Source organism: Lagopus muta, chromosome 1, assembly GCF_023343835.1.
Source record: "Lagopus muta isolate bLagMut1 chromosome 1, bLagMut1 primary, whole genome shotgun sequence".
Taxonomy (NCBI): Eukaryota; Metazoa; Chordata; class Aves; order Galliformes; family Phasianidae; genus Lagopus; species Lagopus muta.
Window position 1 is genome coordinate 151367554 of NC_064433.1, and position 13137 is coordinate 151380690.

Sequence of the window (13137 nt, forward strand, 5' to 3'; positions counted from 1 at the left end):
TAGTTTTTGTACCTCTTTACAGAAGCCTAAAGGAGGAAAACTTGACTACAATATTAAACAAGCCACATTTGCTGTTTTCTTTTTAACTAAAAAGACTAATAAAGACGGAAAAAAAAGTCAAACTCAAAAACAATCTTACAAAAGAAGCCTCTTTTCTCAACTCCTCCTCTTCAAAAGCAAGGGGACCGCTTGCAAACATAAAGTGAAGATTATGTGCTAATGTTGGCAGGATTTGAGACCTTACAGCTTGTGAAACTATCTGAATTTGGTCTCTTTGGCTGGGCAGGGCAAGTGTATTCTGTAACACACCTTCCTTTCATAATTGTTCAGATCCAGGGATATTTTCAGAGCTCACTGCAACCCCCTTCCTTTGTACGGAAACCAGCGCACCAGAAGATGGGATACAGAGCAGAATTAGAAGCTGGGAGGCACTCTTAAATCTTGCAGGATGGAAATTAAATATTAACATACATCTCCTGCTACCTGCCTGGAATTCACACAGTTACAGCATTTTAACTTATCAAGCAGTGAGGAAGGCAGGTTTAAGATTCTGAGTAGTGGCAGACTCTCCTGTTCCCCAGTGCCTGCAACTAAATACTCCAAGTCCTTCTGGTTATTGCACTGCATTTTGAATCACTTCTCATTTCATAAGAGACTGAGACATTCAGACAACCCCTATATTCTGCTTATGTTGCAGCAGTATGAAACAGTTCACCAGAGCTGAAAGAACCTACGCAATTCCTTCAAGAGTATAAAGGCTTGTTCCAAATTTATCTGATGGAGCTCACAGCTAAGTAACTTTGCATCATAATGGATATAGGTTTTAAGGTTACATCCACATTGCTAAATGAGAATTGAACTCTGAATGCAAGCAATGGGGCCCTGATCTTCTGCACTGTTGAGCTATTAGATCATTTTCTGGCGCTATTTTGGACTGCTGTAACTAGGCTCTCTCCCCATGACCGAACTTGGATGCAGTTCTGTCAAGAAACTGTATTCCAGAAGCAGTTCCCAAAAGGCAGCATGGCTAAGACTGCACCAGGTTCGACTCTCTTTCCTCTCCTACTCTGTAAGTCCTTGGAAAATAATACTCCTGACTTAAGACGCAACAACAGCCAAGGCCGAGTATTGTGGATGTATGCAGCATGGATGTAGCCAACAGACTTGGAGCAGGCAAAGTTGCAAATGTGTAGATGGACGCCAGTCCACACAATTGGCCTGGGGACCAAGGAGTATCTTCTGCTCTGGTAGAGATGTTGGTATTTTTGGGAGGATTCGAGAATCAAGCAAGGCCACAGGGCTCAGAGTGCTTGGATGAATGCTTGATATCTCAAAATCCATCCCAAGTAGCAATTAATCTAGAAATAATAAAGACCATTCATAAGGTAAGTAAACATGCTGGGAACATGACAAATTTTGACTAGCAACTCATTGTCTGTCACTCTTAACACCTCGCCAGCTTTACTGTAAAAACATACAGCCCCAGAAACCATACCAAAAAGGTGTATAGCAATGGGAAGTTATTTCTCTGGTCTTTGTAAAGAACGTAGTCACTCTCGTCACCACAATACTGGGGAAAGGAGTCCCACAGCTAAATGGCATGTTTAGTGAAAAAATTCAACATCTCTGCATACTTGCTTCATATTATGTTCCCTCAGTTCTTGGATGAGAAGAGAGCAAACAGCTGATCCTTATTTGTTTGTGAAACAAAGTCAGTAGGAAAACAGGATTTCATAAAGCCCAAACCATTTCATTAAGAACACCACAGACTGAAGCTTACTGCCAAATATGAGGCAGGATCCTGGAGGAACCTAGAGAATTGGCGACTCTGGAAGTTATGGTATCCTCAGACACAGGACAGATGTGCCTGAAGGGCAGGAACACTGGGAGCTGGAGTAAAATTGCTTAACAGAATTCCAAAGACAAAAAGTCAGTTTCCTATAAATGAGAAACTATTCAACAAGTTTCATTGTGACCAAAAGCTATTGTTTTCTTATGAATGTGCTGGGCTCATTTTTTTTAAAAGGTATCAAAAGGTACAGTTTGCAGTTCGAGTACTTTTCAACAGTGATTCAGTTGACCCCATTTGGGACATGCATCTTTCGCATCATTTTGAGATGATGACACTCTTTAGATGACTACAAAGTAATCCCTGGTGGTCTAGATTAGACCAGATGATCGAATATTTAGGTAAATGAAATTAGAAGTTCTAAATCCCACTCCAAGCAATTTAGATACCTCAACTTGGAGTTATTCTACAGTAGGACTCACAGATTACCTAACGTCATGTATGGAGGAAGAGGAAGTGACAGTCTTAAAAATTTACAGCATCCAGTGCTCTGAGGATCAAGATCCTTGAAGAAGCCAATAGTGGAAATAGAGGAAGAAGGGCTGTCATCCCTTATTCAGTGTTGGAAATGTCAGCAATTCATTAGAGACCGGATGCTCTTCTTCCCTCTCAACACTTGACAGCTGAGCAGTTTGCATGACTGCATAGGCACTAAGACATCGCTCTTCAAGCCTCAAAGGATTTGCCTGTCAGGAAATCACTCAGGGCTTCGGGTACTATGGAAGGAGCCACTGATTGTCTCTTTCACATAAACTAGGTCAATGATGATCATGAGTGAGGATAACAAAGCACTAGAACAAGCTGTCCAAAGATCGTGTGGAATCGTTGCTCTCTGGGGTTTTCAAAATCCTAAGCAATATGGTCCAAATTCAGCACTAGCTCAGCTTTGAATGAGAACTTGTACTAGGATACCTCCTGTGCTTCCCTCCAACAACGACTGACCCTGAAGTGAGTGTGGAAACTTGGTCCCAAAGGAAAGCAAATAAGAGAACACCTAACTCTTTAATGTGCTGAGTTGTAGCACTCAGAAAGGAGCTGGGATAGTCAGGGAATTCGATTTTCCATTACACAAAGAATAGACATGATCCTGAGAGCAACAACTCAGCTCCTGCCCATCAAACACCTGAGCAATACACCAGAAAACACATTCATAAAGGAACTTGTTACAGATATCAGCTTGATATGCACTTCGCAGTACTATGAAAAAAAGGTCTAGTTAACATAGATAAGATGTGCTAAAGAGCACCATGGTGATGCTCAGAGTGGCATAAAAGGTCTAAGCCTGAGCTTGATCAAATAAGGATCAGGCTGGCTTCAAAGTGAAATTTCTGCAGTGCTTCCCACTAGTCCAGGTACCAAACATACAGCACAGGAAATCTAACACAGCTCTGAATGCAGCCAGCTCAGCTTCAGAGGATGTATCTGCTCGGGGTCTGTGACACATAATGGCAGCAATAACACTTCTAAACTCAAACCTAAATCAGGACTCACAAGCAGTATTGTTGCCGTGACTAAACTGATGAGTGCAGAGCTGGCAGCCAAACAAAACCACTGCAGGTGTCGGTCAATGGCATTCATCGATTCATAATGCAGATAAACTACCTCTGGATAATTGAGACTTAGCTGTATGGCATTTTTCATTTGAAGGCAAAACAATTCTGTACTAATTAGGAGCACAAATACTATGGATTGCATTTTATGCATTTCACAAGCCCAAAATCTGGAATAAATCATACACACTGGCTGTTTAATCACTTTTATAACACAAATGATGTATAATGAGAAGCTCTAAAAAGATGTGGAGCAGGACTGTGCTCAGCACTCCACAACAATTAGGCTTCAAAAAACAGAACAGAGAAAGTCCAAGAAAACTGAGAAGCAGAAATCACCATTTTCTCTGCACTAAGGGCAGAGATGAAGGAGTAGAAAACTGAAAATCCCAAAGCAAACCTCACCACATTTATTTTATTCTTTAAACACACACTATCTTTTTTCTTAACATCATCACAGATTAAATGCATACTACTGTATGTCTATAAAATGCAATGTCACCCTGGGTATAGACCACAGATATAGATCAAATTCTACATATAACGTATATGTGGTCCAGTTACCATCGTGAGAAAGATTTATAAAAGCTACAGGGAATAAGCACACAAAAAAATGCCTTGCAATAACATTTACTGACAGCAGACTAATAAGGAATTACTTCTAAGTTCACTGATTTTGAAAGCAACAACATATCTTCTCATATTCTAAAATTATTAATTTGGCACTAAAGACAACAAAACTGAAGGACCGTGTTGAATTATGTATCTTTAAGAGAACTGATGGAGGCAAGAACTATGCATCTTGCACCACACACTTGTCAAGAGTTCCCCAGTTACTTCACACAATTCCTTTCAAGAGCATGATCATGAAAAACAGGTGGTGAAAAGACATTTCTAAGTGGACAAATTTCAAGATAGATATCTCTCGTGATTTACAAAATGTGGTGTTTTTTTTCTGGGGGGTTTTTATATAATGGAATCATGAATTATATTAGATCTTATTAGTAGAGCAACGACTGTTCTAGGTAATGTTCCTCCTACAGCTGTTGCTGTAACTGGATAGACAATATTTCTAGTAAGCAGTAGTTCGTCTTACAAAATGAACATTTTGAGTAAAACGGTAATTCCTAAGAAGTCAGTCATGAATCACAGTACTCTCTTTGTATCAGGCAACTACAGAAAGTTCCACTCAAGATGAGGAGCAAACTTTCAGGTATATTGCACCAACCTAGGAAATCATCAAAAATATGCTGGAAAGAAAGAGACCTTTTTCTACTGTCTCAACAGAACCTTGTTTTACTACCACACACTCAGTATGACACAAGAAAGCTGCACATCATCCCAAGATTTGTGCCAAAATATAAAAGTTGACAACACTAATTTCTTTGTTAACGTAAATCTCAATACTGCAAGAGATGAGAAAGCTGCATATGCCATGCAGATTATACAATCAAAACTAAGGCTGAAGATTACATTCTTACTGTCAAGGCAGGTAGACAATCTGCCAACTGTAGAAGTATTGCACATGGGATAGCTAACACAACTGTTGTCCAAGTGTCTTCATGGACAGTGAGCTGGGACTTTCCATCTGCCCAAGTGCAGGATTGCTATTCCACTTGTCTCCAGGAAGATAAGAAAACTTAAGGACTACTTTCACAAATTACATACGTACGCAAAGTGGCCTAGGTACTGGTCAAGTGGGAAAGAAAGAGGGCAATGATTGCAAACAAATATATTCACATCACATTGTCAGAAATGCCAGCTAAATTAGGTACTGCAAACATATAGTGGAAGGTCTGCACACTCCCTTGTCAGTAAATGTGCTTAATGAGCAAGAAGAGAGTAATTAGCAACCTCAATTTGAAAACACAGCATATCTAGAGCATGCTGCAGAGCAACACTTGCACCTGATGAGGAGAGATCAGACCTGAGCCAAGCCACATGTAATCCACTGAGTCCAATGCAAACGTCAGTTTACAGTCACGATTCAAAAACATTTAAATCTTTTGAATATGTACACTTTTTTATTTAACCAGGAGATTATGCTGTATTTCTTGCATTCAACGCACATCTATCTTACAGTGCTATCAGCAAAACCAGAATGAGTGTTATGACTTCCCCACTTTTTTTTTTCTTTGTTTTACCAAGAGAGTGGTGAGGCCGGAACAGGCTGCCCAGAGAGGTTGTGGATGCCCCATGCTTGGAGGTGTTCAAGGCCAGGTTGAATGGAGACCTGGGCAGCCTGGTCTAGTATTAAATGTTGAGCTTGGTGGCCATGCCTGCAGTAGGGGGAGTTGGAGCTTGGTGGTCATTGAGGTCCCTTCCAACCGAAGCCACTCTATGATCCTACAATTCTATTATTCTACTAAAAAAACCCCAAAAAACAAAAAAAAACCCACCCACAAAGTATGATGCCTCGCTGACTCCTCATCAGAAAATTAGCAATATTTCAGAAATCAAAGTAACACTACAACTGAATGCTGGTAATTATTTACAAGACAAATCACTGCCTTCATAAAGTAACATCTTTTATGTTGGATTTGATTTCCATTTCTGGTAAAAATAGTAGAGTTTGTCTTATCAGTTTCTTCTGCAAAAGTGATCCCCATGGAACAAAGACTTTCTATTAAAGTTACAAGGAAAGCTGTCTAATTAGTTGAGTAGAGATCACTTACAGATGCGAGGAAGAACAGAACTTCATACTACAGTTACAGATCTAGTAGCATCAGCTTTAATCTATATAGGTTGCTCCAAAAGTAATGTCTCTTATTTCCATAGAAACTACAATAGACACAAAGTGCAAAATAACACTATTTGATAGAGCAAATGCTCAGCTACAAAATGCTATTTTTCAACAAAGCCACTATCACCAGCTATGCGTTTTCACCCACAATCAATGAGAATCTGCATGCTGTGCTCATAAAAATCTGCACCAGCAGAGATGACCTCTTTTGCTGTTGCTATTGCTTAAGTGTACCACCTATCACCTCATTGTGCTTACATCCACTGTTTGGTCTCTATAAACATTCAGCAAACATCCATGAATGTCAGTAGGTGTCATTTTTTTCTTCAAGGAGGAATTCAATGATGCACTTTTGCTTCATATGCACTTCCATGTCAGATGTCATTTTGTCAGATTGCCCCTCTGCTGCCTTCTCTTGCACAGCAACAAAACAATGAAATATTGGTGGGAAGGTTCAGTGTCTACTACCATACCATCTCCATCCACCTCAGACATCATGGGTCAACATCACAAAATAGGAGGCATTATTTTCGGAGTAGCCTTCATAATAACACTTTCCACAAGACCAATAGACTTTACTGGAACAACTGGCCACTACTAATGGGAAAATACACTTAAAACTTCACAGTGCAGGAGTGAGTGCTCATCAGCTACATACAGAAGAAGTGGATGGATATTGTTCCTCAAAGAAGTAGAGGATCTACGGAAACCGGCAACGCTACTGCAATACTAATTTAATGAACATGTGCAAGTGAGGCATGCTTTACTGTTAAATTATACCAGTAGGCATCTGTTCCACACAGCTGGGCATTTGGAAGTCAGGGTACTACAGCAATCTAGAAAATTAAGGTTAGACATTTGTGTAAGATGTGCATAATGATGAAACAATGAAACATTTCCTGCATTACACTGAGGGTACCTTCACACACACACACACACACACACACACACACACACACACACACACAGTTTTTCTTTCATCACAAGAAAATTGAAGAGTGAAGATGCAAAAACATAAGTATAACTGCAACAACATGCCAAGTGGAGAAGATGCAGACAATAAAAGTATCCTTGGAACAGAGGAAAATCATGCTAAGGGTCTTGGGATAATGGGAAAAAAAAGCAACATACATCAAACTGGATAGCAGTGTGTACATGCTAATCCAGTTTTAGGATGATTAGAAACATTTTCCTTACTGAGAGATATCTACCTTCATATCAGATGTTAGTCACTTTTCAGAAGTCCAGAAAGCAGTGGTAACTTCACAAGTTGAATATTTTGTTCAAGTGAACAAAGAAAACAAACACAGAAGGATTGATGCAGAGTATTTAGTGAAGAACATTCTCAAAAATGAGATTAAAGAAAATAAATTAAAAGCTTTGTGATGCTACAATATGTTAATAAAATCTCTTTTCCTCACCTGTTGCCATCATTCAAAGAGAAGCAGACTCAGAAGGAGTAGGGCACAATATAGTCCTTCCAGGATACACTGGAGCTGAGACAGCAAAGTGAAAGCTTAAAGGTAACCTTCACCCTCCCTCCCCAAAACTATAATTTCAGAGTCATCTGCTTTGGAAGCGTTAGTGATGGATCATTTCCCAAGCGTGAACTGCAAGCTACTTGAATAACATTCATGATATCCATCTCCCTGTGGTGTTCACATCAATAAAAGTAGATGATAAAAACTAAATGCATTACATTCAGACAGTTGAATAAAATGAAATTTTCTCTTCTCCACTCCGTTTTTGCCCCAAACTTTCAAAGCCTTATTTACATTCATACAAAATCTGTTTACAGTCAACTTCACTGTTGAGTTCGTGATATTTTTTTTCATAACCAACTTAGACACAAAGCAAAGCTAGCCAGGTGTCTCTAAACCACAGAGCCAGCTGTTCCTAACCAAGCTCACAGGAAATAGCAAGGAAAATATGCAGTATTTGAAACATCTGGAATAGATTGCAGAGTCTTTGAAAATTGTGTTCCAATTCCCTTCCTCCTGCTGATGAGATTTCAGGCTACCAAACTGCTGCATCAACTACAGAGGATTAGATAACCCTATGTAACATTTGTCTGAAAGAGAACTTTTCTGAGCTAATGCAGTAAAAAACAAACAAACAAACAAACAAACAACAAAACACATGAAAAGCCAACAAGAATTTGTAGGAAACCTTCTGTAGAATGCATTGGAGCAAACCAAAATAAATCTGTCAGATGACTGCTATTTAATTGAAGGAAATTGACACAGATGGAAAACTGTACTAGTTAACAGCGGCAAACACAGAAAAAAAAGAAATCAATATTGCATGCTTTGCACAGTTACATTAACTCATTACAAAGAAATGCTGCTACAGTATGTTGCCATAAAACATGAGAAAAGTAAGAGACGATAGACTGATCTCTTTTGTCAACTAACTTCCTTGTAATTCCACAAATACTGGAGTGTGCGGTTTTCAATATATAAAATAAAAATAAAATTAAAAAAACAAGCCTAAGTCTTAATTAGCAAAACAAAGCACTGTTTTATTATCTGTTTCTTATTTCATAAGGACAATGGATGCAAAAGAACAGAGAAACCAACAGCTAAGTTTAGAAGGAACTTCTACTTAATTTTACTTTCCATAAAAAGCGGGGAAGTGAAGGTGCCCCTAAGGTTTTAATCACTTTCAGTATCTCTGAAAGATTAAGAAAACTAATAATGTAACCAGTTTACATATGCATATTTTAAACATTCATTACAGATACAAAATTGAATACAGCACTAACTCAAAACATAAATCTCATTTTTAATGTTAGTAATAAAAAGGCAGAATCCTAATATAAAAACTGGAGGAAAGTATTTGTAATTTTTTTCCCCAAAGGTGCAACCAACAACCAATGTATTTTGCAACTGAGATTCCAGTTGTACAAAGGACTGAGAGATGCATTCTCCTTCTTAGGTAGAAGTATAAATGATAAACATTAAAGGAAATCAAATGTGCATTAACAGAGTAACCCCCAAAGAGATGATATTTAATAGCAAAGTAATGGTATAACTTAAATGAACACTGAGAGAAGTGCAACACACTTTTTCCAATTTCAGAGCTTTAAAAGTAAGATTTCTTTTCCTTCATAGATTATTTCCAAAGTTATCTTGCATTTAGTTTATTCTTATGAAATGGCAGAGAATTTTTTTCCTCTTTTTCTTGAGAATATCCTAAATAGATGTTGAGTTTATATCAAACTCGAGAATTTTTAAACAGAGTCAGTGTTATAAATCAGGGAATACATTTGCAATACACTGTTTCAGGAACAAAGGTGCATACACAAGGATCCAACTGCATAATCCAGGACTACAGGTGCAAGGCTGTCCATCCCTGCTAACATGAGCTCCATCAAGTAATGGGATCATTCTTACATACATAAGAATGAGGGCTTTCCGACTCAAGCCCTTTCCTGCTAAAATCCATGTGAGGAAAGCTGTGATGATAACCAATTCAACGCCTTTACCTCAAAAATTACATCTAATAGTAATTATACCCAAATAGTCAAATTAACAAAAAAATGCATATAGCTCTTATGCAGATTAAACAATTTGGAGAATATACTGTTACAAAATATATTTTGACACAGTTCCTAAGAAGCAATTTAAATAGTAATCTAAGCAGAATTATTTACAGGGGACTCAACGTGGGGTATCATCCCTAAGTAAACCAGTATTCTGGTGTGAATTCAATAAAATATTGATGAATGCAAGTTCGTGACACCAAGGAAATTTTGAGTTTTAGTAAATAGTAAAATTGTTCTACATAATCATTAGATGAATCTAAATTATAGAAAAAATTGTCTGAACTGGTTAATCTAAATCATTTAATGCATTTCATTTTACTCAAACTTCAGATCAACAAGTCAGTGGTACACACGTTTTGTGAAACAAGTTACCACTTACACGTGTCAGGTAAAACAAGCACAGATTAACCAAGTCTGACTGTACCTAATCAATACTAATAGATGGTTTGTTCTTACTTCAGCACTATTGTTTTTTAGTAAGCATGTATGCAGATGTGCTGAAACAAAAGGCAGCAATTATAAATATTTATTAGAATGACTACAACTGGCACTTGAGCATAAGCCATCCTGTCATTCTATTTTGAAGCAGTATCTTCACTTATTTGTCTTCTGTTTTTAGTAGTCTTCTATCCTATTAACTTGCAGGATTAGGGATCATCTGGAAATTTCACACTGGTACAAGAAAGGAATGTCTGTTTGATGCAGTCTGGAGATAAAGAAAGAATTGCATTTCAGTTCACTGGAGAGATTACACGGAAGCAACACTGCTAAATGACATGAAATGCAGCAGCAGCAAAGAACAGCCTTCCCTCCACCCATGTCTGGATGGTACAAATTATTGACAACTTATTATTCTGTAAAAGCAATGTTTTTTACTAAAGGTTACAAAGCTATATTTTATCAAAGGCTACATTATTTCTTAATTAAAACTAATAGCGATTATACATGAAGTTACCTGTCTACAGAAGAATAAGGCTGTTTGAAGTGTGATAGCAATTAATTTGAACTTCTTGTTTCAATACTTACAACACTTAAACAATAGCATCTAGGTGTTCAGTTCTCTAAGGAAATTTCAAACCCCTTATCAACTCATACATCCCAGTGGTTGAAAATGCTTATAGCTAAAGGAAGCCACCAAAGTCAAACAGGACAACTCATTAACATCACTCAATACTGAGTAAGGTATCAGTCTTTTGTCCAAATGCAGAATTTTAGGCAGGGATAACAAAGAATCACAGACCACATTATCCTACATTCTTATTCTCTTCAAGGTATTTTCAAATACCGTTTAGTCCTAGTGATAATTTTTAAAACAGTATTTTTATGCTTCATTACAATGAAAGCCAATAGGTACAGGTTTTCACAGTCTTCTTTGTATGAATTTTAATATTCTAAAAACTTAAAAAAGTGAGAAACATGCTACTCTTGTAAAAAGGTAATTCTGCCATGCAGATGCCACTTCAGATCAATAAATAATGATATACAGCATTTTAGTAAATTTTAACTTACTACAGTTTCACAAAATGTCAGAGCAAAGCTTACACATCACAGAGATGTTAAGAGGTTCATTTCATGATCAAGAACTGTATATCACATGGCACAATTATTTATTAGTGTTATTAACCATATATCACTGTTTCGCATAAAAGGAATAATCTTTTCCAGGTAATTCCATTTTTCCCCCCCCCTTCAGATTTCAAAAACATGTGTTGTTGTTTACTCCATAGTAATACTGCTGCCAATTTAAAAAAAAGAGTTAGTCTGCTTTATCACATCAAAAGCTGCTATACGGTTAAAATGCTTAAACACTGTGCTTTGACTCAAGTAAACTGCAGAGTAAAGGAGATGCCACAGTACTTATTTCTGGATTTAGATTTATCTCATCATGCAGGTCAGGTAAAAAGTTAAAGCAAAAATCTCCATTTGTGTTTAATTTACATAATGAAGTCCAATAGGTCCACCTAATGGATAAAAAGCATTAAGAGTGGATATGTGGCAGACTGTGTGTCAGATACCTGAAGGATACATAGAACATATTGTTGCATACACAATCATCATCCTTGTATGCCACTGTCTTAGGCCAGTCATGTAAAGAGGAGCAACACTTACCTATTTCTATTTTCTGAACATGCATGTCACTCATGTCAATCAAATTTATTATGCAGGCAGCTTAGTGCTTCCTAGCTTGCTAACACAAGGTTGACAACTAAAGCCAGTTTTCCTACACAAAGGACAGTATCTCAATGGGCAGCAAATACTACATCTAGCACATAATAAACTACTAGTTCTATTTTGTTTTTGTTTTTGTTGCTGAATATTGGTTCCAGGGAGGACTGGGGGTAGCAATGAGTATACATTGTTTATTTTCAAATTTAATAATTTCAAGAGACTTAAAATATTCCCAAGTACATGTAGAATAGAGGCAACATTCATGACAGATGTTCAAAAATCATGCAACAGCAAGATGTTCTGGCTGTGTGACTGAAGGTTGTTTGTTTTTAAATGCAAATATTTCCAGTAAATCCAAAAATATCCAGTTTGTCTGGGAGATAAATCTCATCTCAACATATAAACTGCTTACCTTTAATACAAGAAGAAGAATCTTGTTCTGTGAGCAGCTGCCATGCTTTCAGACATGTTTCTGACTTTAAGATAATTGACAAAGCCTCGAAAGAACAGGAGGAGTCCTGAAGGTGTAGAAAATGAACAAAATGAAATATGTCAACCTGAAATATCCCATTTAAGATTATTCTTAAAAATTCATGGTATACAAAAAACAGAGGCCTTTATGCATCATTTACAAATTTAACAAGCAAGCCCTCTACTTTTACTTTGTATTACATAAGAATATATCATTATGGAATGTTTCTTTACACTTATTCTGAGTTAATTTATCAGCTGCTAAGAGACTACATGAAAAGCACTAAAAAGAGAATACATATTCCACATGATATTCAGATGAAACTCTCTAAAGAGCTTACAAGTACAAAATTTACTTTGGATGTATTTAAGGAGTCAAAATAAAGAGAACACAGTACAAATTGTTCTTAGAAGACAATAATAAATATAAATATAATATTAATATATATATATATTATTTATATATTAATATATATATTATATATATATATAATATATATATAAATAATAAATAATAAAAAGGACATCATGGCTCAAGATTAAACCTTCTAGAAACCTAGGAAAATGCACTAGCCAAAGATGAATGAAAATATGAAAAGCAGTCAATTCAAAGTAAGCTACTCATCGTGTGTAACAATTTAATTTGAATCGTGGAGTTGACAAAAAGTATTTAATTTTTTTAAAATTCAGACACCCAGAAAAGCACTATTGTACAGTGAAAATCTACAAAGATGTACAGCTCTTAAGTGCATTTTCCTCTGATAAATTAACTTCAACTGACTTTTTAGCTCTGTTGGATTCTCCTTGA

At 36.9% G+C, this 13137-nt stretch overlaps 1 protein-coding gene across 10 annotated transcripts in view; it reads right to left on the reverse strand.

The window, feature by feature from the left end:
• Positions 1–13137, reverse strand: part of NDFIP2 (Nedd4 family interacting protein 2) — a 119964-nt gene that overhangs the window by 59768 nt on the left and 47059 nt on the right. For all 10 annotated transcript variants that reach the window (XM_048946419.1, XM_048946396.1, XM_048946387.1 and 7 more), the window contains 2 exons: positions 12271–12376; positions 7564–10395 (listed from right to left, as the gene is read on the reverse strand). In XM_048946419.1, the coding sequence (XP_048802376.1) occupies positions 12273–12376 (104 nt within the window). In that variant the 3' untranslated portion in view covers positions 7564–10395; positions 12271–12272. The remainder of the gene's footprint in view (positions 1–7563; positions 10396–12270; positions 12377–13137) is intronic.